General features: G+C 45.0%; 1 protein-coding gene across 5 annotated transcripts in view; it reads right to left on the minus strand.

Annotated features, from left to right (window-relative positions):
* The window catches only part of SLIT3 (slit guidance ligand 3), a 772,326-nt gene that overhangs the window by 17,649 nt on the left and 731,807 nt on the right, over window positions 1-22,870 (minus strand). For all 5 annotated transcript variants that reach the window (XM_031949421.1, XM_031949420.1, XM_031949423.1 and 2 more), the window contains 5 exons: window positions 21,606-21,745; window positions 18,661-18,754; window positions 11,894-12,031; window positions 10,217-10,457; window positions 6,487-6,617 (listed from right to left, as the gene is read on the minus strand). In XM_031949421.1, coding sequence (XP_031805281.1) covers window positions 6,487-6,617; window positions 10,217-10,457; window positions 11,894-12,031; window positions 18,661-18,754; window positions 21,606-21,745 — 744 coding nt within the window. The remainder of the gene's footprint in view (window positions 1-6,486; window positions 6,618-10,216; window positions 10,458-11,893; window positions 12,032-18,660; window positions 18,755-21,605; window positions 21,746-22,870) is intronic.

Genomic DNA, 22,870 nt, shown 5'->3' on the forward strand with positions numbered 1-22,870 from the left:
CTGAGCAGCGAGTTGGCCCGCTTCTAACTCTTTGATGAGAGATCATCACAAAGTGATTTCATACTGGGAATCCTGGACACCATATGAATTCATCCAGGTAATGTGATGGGGGCGGTAGGAGATTTGTAGTGCCATATAAAAGCAAACCTATCCCATCTACAATGAGACCAGCCTAGCAGCAAGTATGAACCAGGTGCGCTTTGGTGAGGGACTGAGAGCCTCATTACCTGGTCCTGTCAGGGGTGCTGTAGAGGTGATAGTGTTGTTATTGCTGCACTGGATAAGAGTTTGACTTTCAATACAATGCTGAGTTGTCATGATATAAAATTTTATGATTCTTTGATTCTGCAGTTCTGGATTATTATTCCATAAATGTGAGTGGCTGAGGATGGATGAGGGAGGTGGGCTGGGGCTCCTTTTCTAGCTAGTTAACTCTGGCTCTGGGTACTTAAACTTCCTACCACTAGATGGTAATAGAGATTCACCAAGAAAGAGGGCTTTGCTGTCTTAAGGTACAGCTAATTAAGAACCACTACCAATAAACTCAGTGGGGAGTTGGACGTTAGTGGAGAAAATAGTGCATCATCAGGACCAGCCCCATTCTGGACGTGGACTTCCACACCTTGTTTCAGGTCTGGGAAAGGACATTTTCTGGGAAGCTCTAAGATAAAGTAATCATCCCCCTAGCTTGGGAAGCACAAGGTAAGTAGGGCAGCTTTGGGAGGTGTCTGCTGCTTCTGTATCCCAGGTGGTTAGAGAGCCCCACAGGTAAGAGAAGCCCACATGTAAGAATCCGGGCTATCCTACAAAGGACCATTCATTGGGAGGGACCTCAGAGACCGTTTAGTCTCATTTTACAAATGGGGAAATTCAGATCCAGTGAGATGAAGTGAATAGCCTAAGATCATACAGGCAGTAAGCCTCAAAGGTAGGATCTGACTCCACAGCCAGGACTTTTCCCAACTGTTGCACAGTTCCCAGGAGGATTAGTAGTGAGCATTAAGTAGACTGCCTCGGTCTCAAGTTCATTTCTCTTAAAGGTAATGGTGGTGGTGGTGGTGGTGGAGTCCCACTGCTCTCAACCGGTTCTAGGGAACTTGCCTAGTGGGAACCAGGGATGGGGGCGGAGGTGGGGAGTGGTGGGGTGGGGGAACAGAATAGAGTAAGAGGGTCTAACCCAGAAATGAGTCTGGAAAATGTCCCGAGCAACTTTGGATCTTGTGGGGAAGACTCCTTGCTTTGTGGCGAGCTATTCTATTTGTCTGATCGGTCCAGACCTGGTAGTCTGGAGATGGCTTTCTGCAGGCAGTGATGATTCTGTACGGATCCTAGGAAGGATAGCTCATTGCTTAATGCCATCAAGCCATCCAGACTCTAGCATTTGGTCTTAACTACGGTCTTCATTAATTTCTAGAGCTGGTCTAGCGCAAAGAGACAAAGACACATGATCTCTAAAGCTGTTTTCTCAGCTCCTAAAATGGCTAAGGTGCTATCTGGCCTGCTGTGGTCTGAGGTAAGCAGCACGCTGGTAGTCAGGTCATCCCTTCTTCTCATCTTGCTTTCTCCCTATAACTTTCTCTGTGGCTGTGCTTTATGTGACAAGGGGTGATTAGGGAATCCCCAGATCTGCTGGTCTGGGGCCCCTCTCCCTGGGCTGGCTGTGCACACCTTGGCCTTGTGAGGAGGAGCACATGCCTTGGCCCCTTTAAAGAACATGTATGACTATGGGGGCCCTTCCTTAGTCCTCATGTGTCCTGGGGTCTGCGCCAAAGTGAACTGGCAACTAAGCTGGGATCCACCTCCTTTTGGGGCTATAAGAGTGAGGAGAGATGACTTCTGGTCTCTTTCAAGGAAGTTTCTTTACTGGCTACCCCAGTCCAGCAAGGATTCCTGATCACCCCCATTAATACTGCATTGAATGATAGAAACCTTAAAACTAGAAAGAAATAATACTAACCAAATTTCCTTATTTTACAGAAAAGGAAACCAAGAAAAATGATTTGTTTAAGGTTACTCAACTAGTTAGGGAGAAGCAGAGTAAGTCAAGTCCATAAGCATTTATTAAACATTTGCTTTGTATCAGGTTTTGGCCCGTACAAACAGAGCAGCCCTTGGACATGGATCATATCTGGGGTATGCCCCTGATTTCTTTATGCTTATTGCTTCCATTCACAGTTTCTACATTTCCATTCTGCCCCCACCTCCTTGCATGGACCACACACATTTCTCTGCTCCTTCCTCCTCCCTACAGTTCCTTGCCAAGTGAGGGTAGGAGACCACTAACCCAGTCCTAGGACCCTCACTCTATCAGCGACTTCAGATCTGCTCCCCCAGCAGCAGGGTTAAAGCACTACCAATGGATTTGCAAAGAAGCTTGTGACTAATGGTGACTCCCATGGGGCTGCCCTCCTCAGAAAGCCCACAGAGGGAAGGTTGAAGATTTGCAGTATCAATAATAAAACGGTTCATTTAAGTCCTTAGCTAGAAATAATAGGGACTATACCACTCCTAGGCAGAAGTTCCCACTTGGTCAAGCCTTTGCTTCCCGCTGTATGTTCCTCTGTGAAATGAACCGAGAGGCTCCCAGAAGAGACACAGAAACACTCTGTGCTCCCTCACTCTGAAAGCTAAGCAGTAGAGAAAGCATTGATGGGATTGGGGAATTTAGAGGGTCCCGTGAGAGCATCTGGCTCAAACATCTCACTTTACTAATAAAGAAAGCGAGACCAAGAGGGGCAAACTGACTTGGCCCACAGTAATACAAGTTTGAAGGATCAGAATGGGGTGTGAACCCAAATCCTTGAACTTCAATCCTTTCTAGTCAGACAGACAGACTGCTCATGGATCTTTTTGCTTGTTTGCAGGGGAAGGCTTTAGTTGGTGCAACTTCTAAAACCTCTCAGGGGGAATGGGTTTAAACGCATCTAGCTAGAGAAGGGGGAGGCCTGCCTTTGACAGAGGCATTGGTGGCCCTTCTCAGCAATTTCTGATTTCTAACCCCCCAAATGCAGAAACTAGTCATTAGCTCAAATAGTTGAAAGGCTGAGCCTTTCTGGGCTTCTGCAAACTTCTGCAGGATTTGCCTTAAACATGACAGTGCCTGGTTAGCTAATGGAAAATGGCCAACATTGTCCCAGGGCCATGAGAGGGAAGGTTCATTTTCTTTTAGCAAATATTAATCCTTTACATTTGTACTGTGGCCTCAGATTTTTAAACCATATTCTTATGTATTTCTTTTCTTGAACCTCCTCCAGAACTTGTGAGGTAGGTAAACAAGTATTTTCATTTTACAAATAAGGGAATTGAGATATAGACTGGGTAAGTGACTTTCCAAACTTTATAGAGTGAGATGAAGACACAAACACTAGTTTTCTATTAACCTGGAACTCTTTCTACATTTTAATTCAGCTTTACTTTAAACTCATTGTACTTTTTCTAGATTTTAACACTATGACTCACACTAGTATATGCATCTGCCATGCTGAACCGCTTCTCCCACTGGACAGCTCTTTTCAGGGGCCTCTATTTTTGGTATTGGCTTAAGCCAGCCAGCTTTATTCAATTCCAGCTGTGTTTCAGACTTTTAGGACTTAGCTACCTTGTCCCATCATAGGAATCCCTCGCTCCCTTTTTAACTCCCTTTTATGTACTGTCTTCTCTGTTAGCATGTAAGCCCCTTGAGGGCAGAGATTATTTTTCTCTTTGCTTGTATTTGTATCTCTAGCACTGAACACAGTCCTTGGTTCATAGTAAGCATTTGAAAAAGGCTGGGTGCTTTACTGCCTGAATGAACCATTGTGCTAATTCTGAAAAGTAACATGCTACTGATAATAAAGTCTTTCATGCTATTCTTGTGGAAAAGACAAACAGCTACAGGATAGACAATGGTATAGTTACATGGATTTGGAGTGATTAGATTTAGAGTTAGATGTTAACTTGAAAGGAGATATTCAGTGAAGCATCCCGGGGATCTGTGCTTGGCCCTGTTCGATTTAATGTCTTTTATTCAGTGACTTGGAAAAAGGCACAATCTCCATCCTTATCAAATTTGCATTCCAAGGTAGGAGGGATGGATAATACAATGGATAACATTTATTTCTTTTTCTCCAATGCATGGTAGAGTTTCTGGTACATATTAAATACCTAAGAATTAGTTGGTGACTGATTGAAAGTTAATGGAAATAAATAAAATTCCTTATATTGAGGTTAAAAAAAATCTGCTCTACCATCACAAAGACAGGAAGGTCTGATCAGAGAGCAGTTAGTCTGAAAAAGATCTTGGGGTTTTAGAGGATTATAAGGTCAGAAGAATCAATAGTGTAACAAGACAGCCAAAAAGAAGTTAAGATGAAAAGACTAGGTAACAATACACCTCCTCCTATCCTGTCTTGGTTGGACCACATATTGAATATTGTTCTACGTTTTTAATGGGATCATAGATTGAGAGCCAGAATGGACCACAGACAACATTTAGTCAATCCCCTCATTGTTACAGATGAGGAAACTGAAGCCCAAGGAAATCAAATATCTTGCCCAGGATCATATTACCAGGGTAATAAATATGAGGCTTTCCCAGAGTGGGAGAGATGTTCTGAGGGCAGGGCCAAGCAAACAGAATGGATTATTTCATGCAGAGGGAGGACTTAAAATCACCTAAATCACCTCTGAGGTCCTTTTCTAATTCTGAGACTCTGATTTTGTGACATCAAACCAGCAGAGGCTCACCTTTCTCCAGCACTCACTGCCAAATATGCTGGGTAAGTAAGTAGGCCTGTAGTGCCACAGATTGTACTGGCAAACAGTTTAGGGAAGGGAAGGGGCTGCAAGTAGCTCTACTCCCAAAGTTGTCCTGTGGGCACACGGCAAACTCTGAGGTGGGGAAGGTAGAGAGGGTGGAATTAGTGTCAGAGGAGAGGGAAGCTGGGAATAACAGCTACCATTATTACCTTGAGGAAGTCTAGGAAGAAATGAGCAGACAGAAGCAGATGAGCAAACTAGGAGAAACCAGATTCACCTCTTAAAATCTTGTTATAAACCCTCCCCAAGCATTCTTGGAGGTAGGCTTATTTTGCATTGTGGGTATTTTATGTCCTCTTTTACAAAAAGCTGACTGGCTGAGAGGACCCATCTTGGGGGGGTAGTTTGCTAGTTTTAAGTGCTGGGCCACATGCCACTTGTTCCTTTTAGGCTGATGCTCTCATGGCTATGTCCCTACTCATGTTTGACATGCCTTCCTTCTTCCCTCTTCTCATATAGTGTTGTTCCCTTTAATGGGTTCATTATGGAGACCTGAGGAAAAACTGACCATGGAGCATTACGGACCCAGGCCCAAGAGTGTATTTGTAAGATCACAGAATGGGAGAAGTCTTGAATTCTACTACTTAAAAAGGCTGTAGGCACTTTGAGAACAGGGCCTGTTTTTGCCTTTCTTTGAACCCCCAGTGCTTAGCACAGTGCCTGGCCCACAGTAAGTGTCTAACAAATACTTGCTAATTTGAATCCAAGGCTCTCATTTTACGTATAAGGATACTGAGGCACAGAAAAGCTACCTTCCTTGCCCAGGGTGACACAGCTAGTAAATGTCCAGAAGGGATGATTTGGGAATTCCTGGGAAACCTCTCCTGAGTCACAGGAGTCCTATGCTTGGAGGACTGAAATCAAGATGTAGGAGAAAGCACAGCAATAAAAGGTAATGAAAAGAGCACTCAAATGGCAGATAGATTTTGAGAACAGTATGCTTACCAAGCTTTGATTCTAATCAAAAATATTTATTAAATGCCACCCAAATAGAGGCATTTTTCTCTTTCCTTTCCTTCTAAAATACTGCATTAATCCTAAAAATCACCATAATCTTCCTGCTGCAAAAGCATATGGGTTCCATTTCTATCTCTTCCTTTAAGATTGGTATTATTACATGAGCCACAATTCTTGGGCTGAGATGAACTTATAGTGATTGTCCAAAGGCCAAGGGACCCCACAAATTTCCCTTTAGATCTCTTCACTCACCCTTAACAACACCTCCCCCCCCCCCAACATGCTGCTTTCCTTTCAAAGAGAAAGGAGAAGAGGGAATGCAGGTGGCAAGACTCTCCTTGAGCAAGATGCTTGTGTTTAAAATTCACTCCAGATAGAATTGAGCAGCCCTGGTCCCTTATTCCCTCTAATCTCTTCCCATCGAGTTTCATGCTAATCCCAGCCTGCTTTCTTCCTTAAACTAATAAAAGATTAGGGTGACATTTTGAAAAGGGCAGCTCATTAAGCAGCCTCTTCCCCATCTGAACAGATCACTCAGTGCAAAGGTAGCCAGCTGGCCATTAATCTTATGGTAATGAGGTGTCATCTCTCAAGGAGAGCTCATCTTCCTCCTTTCCCTCTTTTTCCTCCTCCATCTCCTCTCCCCTCCTCTTCCTGGGAAGGTCAGAGGTAGAGTGAGGATAGCCATGTTCACAGTCTCTCCTTGGACTGCTGTCTGGGGGCGGCACCCACCTGTACACTGTAGTGGGGGGAGAACTCAGGCTGTCATAGACCAGCCTCACATGTCCTTGGTATAGCTCCAGTGCCAAGGGGTCATTGTCCCCTTTGTAGAGAAGGATGCCGTTGTCCTTGTCTGTGGCCACCTATAAGGAGGAGAAAGCTTGTTAACCCATGGAGGACTCTGGGGACAGGGACGTCCTGGTGCTTCCACCCCAGTGGTCCCTCTCTCCTTTGATGTCCTCTCGCACTCATGGTTTACTCTAAGTGGGCCCCCAATATAAAGTCCCTGGGCTTGTTGATTAATTGTACAACCCCTTGATGGCAGGCAGGAGGTCTTAACATGATGTTGACTTTTTCCTAGTATCTAGGATAGAACAAGATTACACATCAAGATGTTCAACAAGTTTGCTGATTATGATTATAATGATCCTGAATATAAAACTATAAGAAGGCTTAGAATTTAGAGGTCACTGATTTCAAACCCTTCATTTGTCAGATGAGGAGACCCAGGTGCAGAGAGGTTAAGTGACTAGCTCAGTCTCACCCACAGTAAGAGAATTTGAATCCAGACTTTCTGACTCCCAATCTAGCATGCGTTCATTTTTCTCGTGCTCTGGTCAAGCCTCCTGGCTTTCAGTCAGATTTCCAGGAGGTGTAGGACTCTTCAAGCAGGCAGTAAGGAATGGGCCTGGGGAGAAACTAACTGGTCCTATTTCCATTTATAAAGTGTGTAGTACTTTGCCTAGTAATCTGTCCCTTGGGGCAAAGCTTCTTAAACTGTGAGTCTTAACCTCATATAGGGTCCTATAACTGAATATGGGGGTCACAAAAAATCTGACAACAGTAAAAGATTTTTGAACGCAATGACTAAAAATTAATTCAGAATCAGACTTGTAATGAATCCGAAGTGTTTCTACAAGTGCTTGCCCAAGTTGCATTGAAGTTGACGTCACTGCAGCCTTGATTCAGAACACATAACATGTACACTTTGCATTGTGCATGCATAAATGCTGCCAGAAACAGCTTGGCTCTGATTTGGGATGGGGTCGCCTTTTGGATGAAAAGGGGTCACGAGTGGAAAAAGTTTAACAAAGTCCTGTGTTAGAATATTTGCTCGAGTCATTTTAGGTAGCTATAGGGAGAGCCTTACTCCATTCCAACAGAACTAAAATTTTTTTTTTTTTTAATATAAGTGCCTACTAAGCACAACTTCCGATTTTTGATGGTAGCAGAGATGCTAAGGCAAAAAACATGGTATCTGCCATTACAAAATCCAAAGTCCAAGGGAGAGAGATGGGTATGGATGCAGACTATGATAGTCAAGGGCCAAATAGGCAAGTGAAGTGAGCATTTCATAAACTTCAGAGGAGAGAGAGTCAGGAAGGACATTTGATTCTGATTTAATTAGAGGATCCCTTAACTTGAGAGGCACCAGATACAGTGGAAAGAGTATTGGATTGGTGAGTCAAGGAAACTGGAGTGAAATCAAGTCAAGGCAACGCAAATTTATTAAGTGCCTATTATACTGCACTAAACTCTAGCAGGGGTCCTCAAACTACAGCCACAGGCCAGATGTGGCAGCTGAGGACAATTATCCCCCTCACCCAGGGGTATGAAGTTTCTTTATTTAAAAACCCACAAAACAAAGTTTCTGTTTTTACTATAGTCCAGCCCTCCAACAGTCTGAAGGACAGTGAACTGGCCCCCTATTTGAAAAGTTTGAGGACCCTCGCATTCTAGGGATATTAAAAGACAAAAACAGTTCCTGCCCTTAAGGGGATTACAATCCAATGGGGAAGACAACATGGAAACAATTATATACAAGCAAGATTTATACAGGATAACTTGGAAGATAATCTCAGAGGGGAGGCACATAAGGGACTTTCCTAGGAAAGGTTCTTGCAGAAGATAGAAATTTTACTGAGACTTGAAAGAAGTCAGAAGGTAGATCTGAGGAAGGAGACATTACAATCATGGTGGAGAACCAATGAATATATAATCAGAATGTGTGTGTGTGTGTGTGTGTGTGTATGAAATAGCAAGTAGTGTGTGTCACTAGAACAAGGATGAAGAAGGGAGAAAAGCTGTAAGAAAACTAAAAAAGGTGGAGGGGGGCTAGGTTGTGATGGGCTTTAAAAGGAAAAGAGGATATTTTGATCTTAGGAGTAATAGTGAGCCATTGAAATTTGTTGAATGGGGGAAGAGACCTAGTTAGACCTGTGCTTTAGGAAGATCGCTTTAAGAGACCAACCAAGCAGGCAATTTCAGTAGTCCTAAAGTAAGGTGATAATGGTCTGTATCAGGAGGTGCAATGTCAGAAGAAAGATGAGATATATAAGAGACGTTATATATGTAGAAGTGAAAAGACTTGGAAATGATGAAAATCACCAGTTCAAGATGTTCAATAGCCACATCCCCATCCTTGTCTTCATCCCCACCTCCCTTCTCAATCCCATCTCCTTCCCCTTCCCTATCGCTATCTCCATCGCCATTCCTGATTCCTTATTCCAGTGCCCTGATTCTCTCAGAAAGGAACTGTTTGACCTGATCCCCTTCCCTAGTCTGGGAAGAAGCTGGTCTAGTCAAGAGTTATTTTCAGATGGGATTTCTGGTCTGCAACTCAAACCCCAAATTCCTCCACCTCCATTGTAGCATGACCTATGTTTAATTAGGATCTCATACCCATTGTTCTGCCTGTGAAAAACACGTTGTGTTCTTTGATGAGATGGTTCATTCCAGCCACATTTCTTATAATCTCTTTCAAACATGCACCCCTGGGCCCTAAGTATTCTTGGCTGAGAAGAAGTGATTTGGCTGTAGAAAAAATATTTAATCAGCAGAGGAGGATCACCAGTTGTTTTTGGTGTTAAGTATTTCACTTGAGAATCTTTCCTGTGCAAGTCTGACAAGCTTGTCCCTGATGACTCTTTAAAAAACATTTTATTTTTGATTCTTTAAGCATCAAAAAGGAATATTTTCATAGACACAGCAGAATTCAAGAAGAGGGATGTGTATGAAACTATGAATCCCTAATGGTACGTTGAGGGAAAGGGAATAGTGAGAATTGGCAGAGCTGAGTCCCTGAGGATCTTAGCAATATTCTAACACACCAGCAGTAAGTCTATGTTCTTGCCCTGCTGGCTCCTGGCTCCCTGATATTTTGTGTTTACCTAGGTCATCAAGCTCCAGGGGCTCCCTACTACCTGAAGGATAAAATATCTGTGCCTCAGTTTCACATTTAAAGCCCTCACTTAGCTCCAACCTTCCTTAACAGATTACTGAGTAGTACTCTAGGCAAAATTGGCCCACTTGCCAATTTTTGGAGGACATTCCTCCATCCCAATTCCTCCCTCCCCCATCTCTGCATCTTTGCTCAGACACTCTCCCATTTGTGGAATGAACTCCCTTCTCACCTCTATTTTTTTAGAATCCTTAATTTCCTTCAAGGCTCATGGTGGTGAGGTTCCCTCCACCATAGGGTCTTTCTTTATGGTTAGTGGGCTCCCTCTCTTTGCATTGTTACTTTCAATGTATCTTGCATCAACTACATGGTGTTTCTTAATAGAATGCAAGTCCCTTGAGGGTAGAGAGGGACATTTTTGTCCTTGTATCCTCAGGACCTGGCATGGGGCAGGCAGACATGCCCTGGACAGCCCTTGTGAAAAGATCAAATTTCCCTTATAAAGTCATCAGAGTCGATGAGGCTGGGCTGGGTGGAACCGGCCCCAGGGCACGTACCCACCTGCAGGGAGATGTTGGCTTGGGGCCGGATCTTGGCAGAGGCCAGCTCCACATAAGAGTCCTTGCCCACAAAGTTGACGGTGATGAGCTTCTCGCACCTCTGCCCCGCGAAGCCGGCCAGGCAGCGACAGGTGGGTTCCTGCTGCACCACGATGCACTGGGCCCCGTTCTGGCACTCATACTGGTCACAGGGGCTGGTCTGCAGCAGCACCATGGGTGGGGGGTGCTCGCAGAAGAGCCCACTGCAGGGGAAGAAGGAGCCCGAGTCAGAAAGCTCTCTGCAAGACACCCCAGAACTCGGCTTTAAAGATGGCGCTGCCATAGACAACGCCACATTGTCTACAGAGAATTGACCTTGAAGGGAGGAAGATGGTTTCCACTCTGGAATGACACATTCTGGTTGTATGACCTTAGGCAAACTGCTTTATTGAAGGGCTAGGAAATTTTTAAGACTTAAGCTGCTGATCTGCAGTAAAAATGTCTTTACTCCCCCAAAACTCTGATGTGGAAAAGAAATAACTCTGAATTGGGACATGTGACTTCTCCCTGCCTTTTTCCTTTTTTTTTCAAAACCAATGGGAGTTAAATGATTGACCCAGGGTTACACAGCTAGTAAGTGTCTGAGGCTGAATTTGAGCTCAAGTTCTCCTGACTCCACAGTTGGTGCTTTATCCATTGCATCACCCAGTTATTGCTCCTTCTTTCTGTTCAACTATATGAAATTAGGCAAATCACTTTACACAGTCTCAGTGACTCTTCCAGCTTTGTTTTTCTTCAGTTCTAGAAGGAATGCTAATTTACATATAATTCACCTATCTCTGCCCACCACTCAGATGCTGCCATTCCTAGTCCTCTGTTACCTTAACTCTCTGTTAAGTTGCCCGAGCTTCCCTCCTGTTCCCCAACTTCTGCTTCTCTCCAAAGTGAACTGCCCCTGCCCCTTGCTCCAAGATCTGAGCCCATGTTTTCCTAATCATTCTCCTCCCATTTATTATTTCCTCCTGGACTCTGGAAAGAAAAGAGCCATGGAAAAATGGGCTCTCGTGCAGGGGACTGGGAAAATGGCTTCTGACAATCAATCAGCAAACATTTTTTTAAGCAGCTACTATGTTCCAGACACTGTTAGTTTCATTAGCTAGTCTCATTTCAATAAATGAGACAGTCCCTGCTCTCAGAAAGCTCGTATTTAGTGAGAAACTTTGGTGTGTCATCCTGGCTTTTTGTGACTAGCCTCCAAGAGAGTGCCACCATATGACCCAATTGAATCAGATAATCGGGGTGCTGAGCCTCCCTTTGCTCTGTGCGTGGACCAAGAATTTTTCCTAATTATAAAATACATGGAGAAATGGAGGGAGTGTGAGTTCTGTCAGTGGGAATCCCCCTCACCATGGCAGGTCATAGCCTTTTTCTGACTTATCAGGTAAGCCCCAGGTAGCTGTCAGCGGCACCTTCACAGGGAAGGGACCCACTGAGGGGCCAGAGGCTATAAGTAGCAGATATGGGATCTGAGCTCCAAGCTCCACTCCCCCTCCCTCCCAGGTATACTGGGAGGACTCTCAGAAATAGAGTCAGGGCAGTTTCTTAACGAGCACTTTTTCCTTGGGTCTTTCATCGGTCTCACTGCCCCTCCAGTCTGGGCTTGATCTTCTCCCTCCCTGGACTAGGCTCCCACACGTACCTGAAGCCCTGGGGGCAGATGCAGGTGTAGCCATTGATTGCATCTACACACTGGGCCCCGTGACGGCATTTGTGGGCCACACAGTCATCGTCGTCGGTCTCACAGAGCTTCCCGCTAAAGCCGGGGGGACACTCGCACCTAGAAAACAGGCCAAGCCCTGTTGGTCAGTGGTACGACTCAGTGCAATTCAGCAAGCTCTCTGTAATGAGCCTCTATGTGTACAACCCAGCCTCTGCCTTCAAGGAGCTCATGTGCTACCAGGGGAGACAAGCTGTAAGTAGATGTACTTTCAGTGGGGAAGTGTACTGACACCTGGGGTATCAGAAAAGGCCTCTTAGCAAATGGGACTTGATGGAGCCTTGAAAGAAATGAGCTTATAGGAGGCAGAGAAGGATGGGACGGGCTCAGCCCAACAAAGGCAAAGCAATGTGAGGGGGAGTCTCATGTACGGGGAAGAACACGTGGGATGGTTAGGCTGAGCAGAGAGTGATGAACAATCGGTCTGGAAATGTAGGCTGAAGTAAATCGGGAGAACCTTTAAATAACAGAGAAATCTGAATCTTATCCTGGAGACAACAGGCAGGGCCCAGAGCTGTTTCTTGAGCAAGGGTATGACCTGGTAAGACTGATGTTGTGGCAATATCATTTTTTGGGGGTGGTGGTGGGGAGCCAGTCAGGGTTAAATGATCATAGTTAGAAAGTATCTAGGGTCTGAGGCTGGATTTGAACTGGGTTCTCCTGAAACCAGGGCCAGAGCTCTCTTGTTGGCAAAGCTGCCTGCCAGGACTCGCCCACTGTGAAGATATTCTCTGTTCAGTGTTAATCTTTGTTATTTCCCTGACAGGACCTTGCCACTAAGAAGTCTGTCTTCCTAGCAAAGTTGGCTTCTCATGGCCAACAAGAAATCTCTGTTGCCAGGCAGACTTTTTGGGTTTGTGAATTCTTTCCCATTGGACCTGTGCCAACCAGAGGGGATTCCCCATTCCAATTCTCTACCACTAGCCTCTTCATTTGCACCTCATCAACATACATAGTTAGGTCTTCCATCCTCCATTTGTCAGAGCTTGTCCTGACTCTTCTAAGCCTTTTGTGATTTCTTCCTTCTTCAAACTCCTATAACACTTAGCATTTATAGTTTGATGCATTTAGTAGCTTGGAGCTGTAACTTTGTCAGCATGGATTTTTCCTATGTATCACATTCCTGTTTTATCTTACCTGATTATCTTTGACTAGCTGTCCCTGTGGTGATGGGTCTCTCTGAATTTAGCTAGCTGAGCTTAGACACAACAGACATATTATTCATCACCAGATCCATATTAGAGTCTATACTTATCAATATTAATTAATATATAATGTTAATTATATATAATAGCAATTAATCAACAGGTATGTATTGTTATTGTTCAGTCATTCCAGTTATATCTGATTCTTCACAATCCCTTTAGGATTTTCTTGGAAAAGATTCTGGAAAAGTCTGGAAGATCTGAGTTCAAATCTCACTTCAGACACTTACTAGCTTTATCATCCTAGACAAGATATTTAATCTCTTCTTGCCTCAGTTTACTCATGTATAGAAATTAGGGAGTTGGACCTCTAATGCTCCTTATAACTCTAAATCTAAGATCCCATGTTTCTATGAATGATGGGAGGAAAATGTTATAAGAGCAAGACTAATGGCCTGAGAAGATGCTTAAAGAGTCGGGGAATTGAAGGTCTCAGTGACAACTGAGGAGGAGTAAGATATAGGATAGAGGAAACAGTGAGAGCTTATGTCAGTTTTTGATTAGGGAGGAGGAACCCTTGTGGGTAATGGTGAGATGCCATTGTGTGGATAAGGTATGGAAAAAAGAGATCATTGAATTGGAGGAGACTGACAAATTGGGAGGATAGGGATGCTCCAGGGAAACATTAACACAAATGTCCTTATGTAAGGTCATTTGTTGGGGAGCAGAGGAAGAAGTAAGACAGCCAGACCAACAAGCATACAGTAAGACTACTATATAATATTGTTATGTTTTTAGTCTTGGGGATAAAAAGAGAAAAATGAAACAATCACTCTGCCTTTAAAGACTTTACATGATGTCAGGGGAGACAATATGGATCTATAAAACTATAAACAGAATCATTACAAAATAATGCAAGTGGTTAGAGAAAAGGGCACTAGACACTAGCAATTGGGGGAATCAGGGAAGGATTCATGAAGGAAATAAAGGAGTTGAAACAGTAGAGGTGAAGAGTAAGTGCATTTCTGGCAAGAGGTCCAGTGACACTGAGACAGGAAGTGGAATGACAAGCTGAAGAATCGTAAGCTGGGCAGTTTGACTGGACCATGGAGATTAGGAGGGAGTCTGATGTAGAATAAGTCAAGAAAGGTAATTTGGACTCCATGTGGCACAATGTACCAGGTGTTTATAGACTATGTTGTGGTTATTGCTGGTTGTTTCATGCATTTTAAACCATTCCGTGTGACTCTTTTTTTTCCCTCTGACAGGCCTATAGGACTTGGAAAAGTCTCATTCTTTCCTTGTATTTTTCTACAATGCTAAGCATTCAGCAACTCGGTAAATGGTTGACAACGGGTATCTCTGAGAAGCTGAGATGGCTCCCCTTGGCTAGTGGATGCTCAGAGTGAGGAACAACTCGTTTTGCTGCATGTATTGGAGCTGAAATATTGTCTATTGGGAGAAGGCAAAGACATCTCCCTGGCTGCTCTTTTTCGCCCTTCCGCTGACACTTGGACCTACGGATTATTTCACCAGGGAGCCGACTCTTGTCACAAAGGCTGCTCAGAGTGGGGCAGGCAGGGCTACTGCAGGGGCTGGATCATGGCCTGTCTCTTAAGATTGAGGCTGGGCAACAGAGGAGGAAGGAAACCTCAAGTCCAGCCTTGGGAGCCTTGGTGTTCTTTAGTCAGAGTGGCAGAGGCTTTTGATGGCAAAGCCATTTCCTTCCCTGCATGCCCTCCCTTGCCCTCTGCTAGTGAGAGGGTCCTTTGTAAGCTGCCGTGTGCACGCACAGTCCCAGGGGGCTGTTCCCCGGGGGTCTGAGTGTCCCCTACGGATCTCCTGGCATAGCAATGTCCTACAGCACTCCTGTCTTCCATCAGAGGGCGCTTGCTCCCTATGAGAGGACAGGGGCGCTCCCGTTTGGTGTTTTTGATGGTCTCTGGAGGGGAGGGAGAAAAGGAGAGAGACACAGAGAGAGGGAGAGACGGGGACGGAAGCAGACAGCGTGGGGACAGACACAAAGAGGCGTGTGCAGGCGCGGCCCTCTGGGGGCTGATGGAGCCGGCCGGGGTCCGCAAAGTCCTTTCCCCTTTCACCGCTGCCCTCTCAGAATACTGAGCGCTGGCACAGTGCAGTGGAGGAGGAGACTGGGGAGGGGCAGGCGGCCTCCAGAGATGGAGGACTGGCGGGGTCAGGACAAAGGAAACCTGGGGCTGCCTCCTAACGACCCCATGCTGCTGTTCTTGCCTTTTAGGGGGAGTAGCGCGAGGGGAAAAGAATGGGTGCACTTAGCACTGATTCTGCAGAGAGCTCCAGCACTTGAACAGAGGCTGATTACGGTTGCCATAAGATTGGAAGAACCTTTGGGGGCTGCTGTGACCTCGGAAGAGTGGCAGGGTTCAGGATCAATGTCCTCACTTACAAAGCTCATATAAGGCAAAATGTTGTAACAATCTTCCCTTTCAGGGAAATGACATTCTCAATACAGAGATTGGAGCTACGGGGAGGAAGTTTTCATTCATTCATTCTCATAAAAACCAACTCTAACTTTTGTTTATTAATTCAGTAGTTTTCTTACTTTCAATTTTATTAATCTCCTCTTTTATTTCAAATTTGGTATTTATTTGGAGATTTTTAATTTGTTCTTTTCCTCGCTTTTTTAGTTGCAAGCCCAATTCAATGACATTTGTTCATTCTCATTTGACATGTTTTGAGCACCTACTATGTGCAAAGTGTTGTAGTAAGTGCTATGGAGGACATAAAGATAAGTAGAAACAATTCCTGATCTCAAGGCAGTCTTCAGCAATATTGCCCAGGCCATCTTCCTGAGGTGCACTGGGATGGGCAGAAGTGCCAAAGGGCAGTGGGACAGAGGATCTTCTCTAGCACTTAAGAATTAAGAAGAGAGATGACAGCCAAACATTCCTGAAAATTGGGCCAGATATAGACATCCTTGCCCTCCCTGATCCTGTGATGGAGGTTCTGGAAAGAATGGGTGATGGTTGTATCAAGATGCTGTATTTCTGTGGGCCTTATTGATGTGAATGTCAGTCCCACCTCAGTGTTTAAGCTTTCCCCAATGATACAGTTCATTCTAATCCTGCTCTTTTCTGAACTACTGTATTCAATACCAGTTGGGCTAGGTGGTGCAGTTGTTAGAGAGCTGGGTTTGGATCTGGAAACCCTGAGTTCAAATCTAAACTCCCACACTTACTAGCTGTGTGACAAGAGTAAGTCACTTGAACTCTGTCTCAATTTCCTCAGTTATAAAATGGGGATAATAAAAGCACGTATGACATCAGTCATATGTGAGGATCAATAAAATATTTGTAAAGCACTTTGCACAGTGCTTGGTATACAGGAGATACTCTATAAATGCTATTCTCTTTACCATTTCACCTCTAGATAGCATGATAGGGTGGAAGGGATTTTGTACTTGGAATCAATAGGATTTGGATTTGAATCTTATCTCTGATTTGAATATCTATGTGGCTATGGGAGAGTCATTTAAATTTTGTCTCATGGGAAGTTGTAAAGCTCAAATGAGGTTCTGTATAAAATGTTACTAAATATAACTTATTATAACTATATTATTATTCTATCTCAGTTTCCTTAACTGTAAAATAGAGATAATAATGTAGTTTTTAATCCATATTCCCCCCACCTAGAATTGCTTTATGTGGGGATAATCCCATTTTTCCAATTAGATTCTAAATTCTTTTAGGATAGCAATTGAGTCTTATTTATCTCTATTTTTCCCACAGCAGCTAATACAGTGAATTATATCATTGACCAAATGATGCAGTATTGGCTGGGTACCACCTGTTCATTCTTTGGACAAGTATATGGAAGACTCTCTCCCTTCCAGAGTCTGCCTGTGACAAAGAATAAATTCTAATAAAGCAACACAGAGCTAGGGTCTGTCAAATCCAGTGTCTAGTGCTCATCACAATTGATGGATCCAGATGCCCTTGCCATGGACTCCCTTTGAAGAAAGGACTCATCCAGGCTGCCTATATTGGTTTCTCAACTCCGCTTAAATACTGTCTCTCCAAAGCTGGCTTTCTGCCTCCCTTTGCTGGATAGAACCTCTGCAGGAAACAAGGAAAACTATGTCTTTGCAGGAACTATTTGTTAAATAAGAAAGTGAACTAGTGGCGGCCAAGAGGCTCTGGGTGGTCCCCTTTCCCCCCTCCCCCCATGCCCTGGCAAGCCTGAATCACCTGAGGGTTTTAAGAGATGCCTAGAATGGATCTGCCCCAAGAACAAACTATGGGGATGAAGAATAGAGGGAGGGGCAAGGCTTTGGGAATGGGCTCTGAGAGATGCCAGCTGCTTTGGGGAAGCTTCTTCCACTTGGCTCAGCCCCTGGGCTCTTGGTGTTGGCACAAGTATCTCTCTCTGGCTTTGGCTGCTCTGCTACTGACCGTGGAGACAGGTCTGCCCCTAGAATAGGCAGGGGAACCAAGTCCCTCCCAAGCACGTACAGCCACACTCACCCTGGCACCCTTGTGACAGCAGCAGCCGGAAAAGAGCACAAAGGAAAAGTTCCCAAAATATTCCTTGGCCTTGTTAGTTAGTGAGCTCTCTGTCTCTGTGTCTGTCTTTCTGTCTCCTTCTGTCTCTCTCTCTCTGTCTTTGTTTCTTTCTCTCTCTCTCTCTCTGGCTTTGTATGTCTTTGTCTCTGTCTCTCTGCCTGTCTCTCTCCCTCTCTCTCTCTCTCTCTGTAGCTTTGCCTATCTCTGTCTCTCCCTCTCTGTCTCTGTCTCTTTGCCTATCTCTGTCTCTGTCTCTCTGTCGCTTTGCCTATCTCTGTCTCTCCCTCTCTGTCTCTGTCTCTTTGCCTCTCTCTCTCTGTCTCTCTATCTCTCTGTCGCTTTGCCTATCTCTGTCTCTCCCTCTCTGTCTCTGTCTCTCTATCTCTGTCTCTGTCTCTCTGTCGCTTTGCCTATCTCTGTCTCTCCCTCTCTGTCTCTGTCTCTTTGCCTCTCTATCTCTGTCTCTGTCTCTCTCTGTGTGTCGTTTTGCCTATCTCTGTCTCTCCCTCTCTGTCTCTGTCTCTCTCTGTCTCTCTTCCCTTTCCCACACCAACTCCCTGCTTCCATAAAATAAAACAGAGAAGAGGAAAGGCCGCAAATACTACAGCATCCCCACGGCCACGGGCATAGATCTGGACAGAGCCCTGAATTTCCCACCAGAGCTGCTTTCGGCCTGGCGGTCACGCTTCTAAGTGTTTTTCACTAGAAAGGAAGACAACGGCCCTGGCCTCCGCGGCCCCGCAGCACCCGTTCCGGGCTGAAGCTGCGGCCCCACCCAAAAACCCGAGCAGGCGGCACCGCAGATCCCGCGGCCCGGCGAGCGCCGCGGTACCGGTGACCCACGGCGGGCCTCCCGGACACACCGGCCCTCCCACGCGGCGCCCACGCGCCCACAGAGCCGCCCCGGCCCTCTCACGCTGGCCCCCGCAGGGCGCGCGCTGGCCCTGAGCTCCGGCCGCGGAGGCGCGGGTTCTGGGCGCAGGTCCGGGAGCCCGAGGGTTACCTGAATCCTTTGTCCAGGGAGACACACTTGGCTCCGTGCTGGCACAGGCTCATCTCGGGGACGCAGTGGTCAATGACTTCATCGCATAACTCTCCTGTTAGAGGGACACGGAGCGGAACTGTCAGGCTGCCTCGGGAAGGGACGGGCGCTGGCTACCCTGGGCTAGGGGACGTCGCGCAGAGAGACCGGGTCATTCCCCTCAGACCACCCTAACCCGGAAAACTCTCCCTCTTGGACTCCCAGCTTCACTATGTTCTGGGATTATTATTATTATTATTTTGCTGAGGCAATTGGGGCTAAGTGATCTGCCCGGGGTCACACAGCTGGGACGTGTAAGTGTCTGAGGTCGCATTAGAACTCGGGTCCTGCTGACTTCAGGGCTGGTGCTCTCCCCACTGCGCCCCCTAAGCCGCCTTCATTATATTTACCCTGGAAGAAAGATGCCCAAATCCTCCGCGGACAATAGGGATGGTCCCATTTGGTCAGAACACTGGGGTTTACTTTTTGTCTTTTTTATTTTTCCCGAACCTGAGATTTAGCTGGTAAAGTGGGATTCCGGGTGAGGAAATACCTTTTACCAGCCCTAGAAAGCGGCCCTATCCCTGAGAGGCGAAACGCTTTCCCCAGTCACAGAGCCGGAGCGCAGTCTCCTGGCGCCGAGACCAAGTCTCTGCCCACTGAGCAGCCCCACCGCTTATCTGTCCCCATGGGAACGAAAGCTAAGCGCAGAACGGCTGGACAGCATCAGACCCCACGGCACTTTGATAGGTGGCTCTGAGTAGCCTGGATCAAATTCTGGGGAACATTTCTTCCAACAATCACTAGGGATACCAGTCCCTGCCTTCCGTGCAAGGAGGCTATAGCGCATCCTGAGGCGGGGTAGCCAGGGAACAGGGCATGCATCTAGGCTAGGGTTCTTAACCCCCGGCTGTAGACGTCTGTCAACTTTAATTATATAAACTTTAATTAAAAACAACAACGATACAATGTGTCTGTGTGCATATAACTGCGTCTATGTATCTGTAATTTTCAGTTGTGTTTGACTCTGGGATCCCACTTGGAGTTTTCTTGGCAGAGAGCCTGGAATGGTTTGTTACTTCCTTCTCTAGCTCATTTTGTAGAGGAGGAAACTGGGGGCCAACAGGGTCAAGTGCCTTGCTCTGCATCACATGGCTAGTGAGTGGGGTCAGATTTGATCTCTTTCTCTCTCTATATATACATATACACATATACAAACACATGCATGTGTATATACATGTGTATATGTCTGTACATATGTGTGTTTATGTATGTCTGACTATTGCAATAGAATTAATTTCCTTTGTATTTTATTATCATTCATTTTATTTTATATATTTAAAAATATTACAAAGGGGTACCCTTTGATCCAGCCATGTCTCTATTGGGTCTGGGATCCCAAAGAGATCATAAAAAAGGGAAAAGGACCCATAAGTACAAAAAATGTTTGTGGCAGCCCTTTTTGTAGTGGCAAGGAACTGGAAAGTGAGTGGATGCTCATCAGTTGGAAAATGGCTGAATAAATTATGGTATATGAATGTTATAGAATATTATTGTTCTATAAGAAATGATGAGCCGGCTGATTTCAGAAAAGCCTGGAAGGACTGACATGGACTGATGCTGAAGGAAATGAGCAGAAGCAAGAAAACATTGTACATAGCAACTTATGTGATAATCAACTGTGATAGAGGTGACTCTTTTCAACAGTGAGGTGACTCAAACTAATTCCAATAGACTTGTGATGGAGAGAGCCATCTGCATCCAGAGAGTGGATTATGGGGACTAAATGTAGATCACAACACAGCATTTTCACTTTTTTTGTGCTGTTGTTTACTTGCTTGTTTTTTTTTCTCTATCATTTTTTTTTCCTTTTTGATCTGATTTTTCTTGTGCAGCATGATAAATGTGGAAATATATTTAGAAGAATTGCACATGTTCAACCAGTATTGAATTACTTGCTGTCCGGGAGGAAAGGGAGACAGGAAGAAAAATATGGAACACAAGGGTTTTTTTTTCCAGAGGTAAATGTTGAAAACTATCTTTGCATGTATTTTAAGAAATAAAAAGCTATTACAAATAAAAAATATTCCAAGAAAATGCCCATAGGCCCCACTAGATTATAGAAGGGGTTCATGTCATATAAAAGGTAAAGAACATGTTGTTATAGAGATTTTGAGCAAAACCACAGGATGGTAAGTTGTTGTGGCTTTTCTAGTAGCAATTGAATTAGTTTTAGTCCTCTGAGTAAGAAAGTAAAAAAGAATGACAAGACATTGTAGAGAGAGGAGCTCTCCATCCCTCCAAACCTTACCATGCCATGACAGCACTACATATACATCATGTTACATCATTTACAATTAGTGCTGTACCACAGAAGTGGACTGCAAGCCCCTCCAGGTCAGGGTCTATGCTGGGTTCATCTCTGCCTCTCCTAGTGCCTAGCACATGGGCTTGCACCTAATAAATGTTTGTTGACTTGAACTGAACTGGCAGAGGTCCACTGATGAGCTGTTAACTCCCAGGTTATACCTGTGGTGAATTGTGACACTCCATTTCTCAACCTAATGGCTTATTTAACTGTCCTCATTAGAAGCTGTTAATATATCAAATAGGTGTGTTTGGAGGGGGAAAAAAGTAATTAGCTTTGGGAACAGAAGGCAAACACAGCATAAGTGATCGCTTTGCCAGGCTCGAGCACCATTGGGAAGGGCAACAGCCCACAGTGAACAGAGGACTCATCAGTTAAATAAACAACTCACTGCTTGGGCAAAAACTCACTCCAGGCAGTGAGGAATCTGGGCTCCTGCCGCTGGGGAGTGACACGAATACAGGGGCTCGGAGGAGAGGGCAAACCTCGCCTTGGACCCTTGCATTTTTGGTCAGAGTGCTGGGTTGTTTAAGCAGGTGTCCCACTTCGCCTCCCTTACCTGTATAGTTGGGTGGGCACACACACACATAATTGTTGATTCCATCCAAACAGGTGGAGTTGTTCTCACAATCATTATCTTCACAATCATCTGGGTTGATCTCACATCGCTCCCCCTCGAAGCCCAGAGGACAGGAACAGCTTTGGTAGGGAGAGAAAAGGGGATGGAGTCAGAAGGAGAAGGGGGTCTCAAGAAGGAGACTGTGGGGGAAGAAGTGGTTAGAAAGGTTCCCAGAAGGCAGAAGGTACAATTTGGACAAGGAAACCCAGCAAATCACCTTCTTGGGGCTGGGGACCCTGTACCCTAGAGTAGCGCCTAGAGGCTGCTTAGGAGAATACTTGATTTGGGCTCAGAGGGACTTGGAGAAGTCATCTACATCAGCTTCTGATAAGAGAGCAGTGTGCTTCAGTGGAAAGAGATTGAGGACCAGGATCTGCCATTTACTCCCTGTAGACCAAGTTATTTCTTGTTTCTAGACTTAAGTTACCTAATCTATTAAATAAGGTATTGGACTAGATGATCCTGAAGGTCTTCTTTTTTTTTTTTTTTTTTTTTTTATTTTTTTTTCTGAAGGTCTTCTAATTGGAAGACACTATGGGCAAGACTTCTCTCTCGCTTCCCCAAACTTATGGTCGCCTTTTCTCTTCTCACAGATATCCAAGGACAGAGCTCTTAGAATTGCCCTTGGAAGCCTTCTCAAGTTCTTCATTTAGTGATAAGTTCTTTCTTAAATCTAACTTAAATCCTTCACCTCTCCTTCAGTTCTGTCCTTTGTAGAGTGAGAGAACTGCCTCCCTAGCCTCTTCAAAGGGTCCCTCATGCTTCCAGACAATTTCCTTGTTGCCTTTCTAGACCTAAATTCTCCAACCCCTCCTTTAGCCATATTTCAGACCTGCCATGTTCACACTTCATCATTTATTATTCTTGATTACTTTTGAGCTCTCTCCAATGTCTGTAATGTCAAGGAGATGAGGAAGGAGGATGGCTATGGAGCTGGGAATCAAGGACTCATTGTGAACCATCATTAATCAGAGCAAAGTATTTTCTTTACTTGTCTCTATCTTATTAATAATCTTTAAATTGAAAAAAAATCCCAACAACCAGTGATCTGTCCTTTGCCTGACCCTGTTCTCATCTTTGGGATCACAGAAGTAAGATAAGGCAGAGAAGTTGGGCTTAGCAGCCCTGGGGACCTGGGGAGCTATGGCTCAAGGCCTCCCCTATTTATAAATAAGCAATGTAGTCAGCTTGTCATCATTGCCAAG

Source organism: Sarcophilus harrisii, chromosome 2 (assembly GCF_902635505.1).
Source record: "Sarcophilus harrisii chromosome 2, mSarHar1.11, whole genome shotgun sequence".
NCBI classification, from domain to species: domain Eukaryota; kingdom Metazoa; phylum Chordata; class Mammalia; order Dasyuromorphia; family Dasyuridae; genus Sarcophilus; species Sarcophilus harrisii.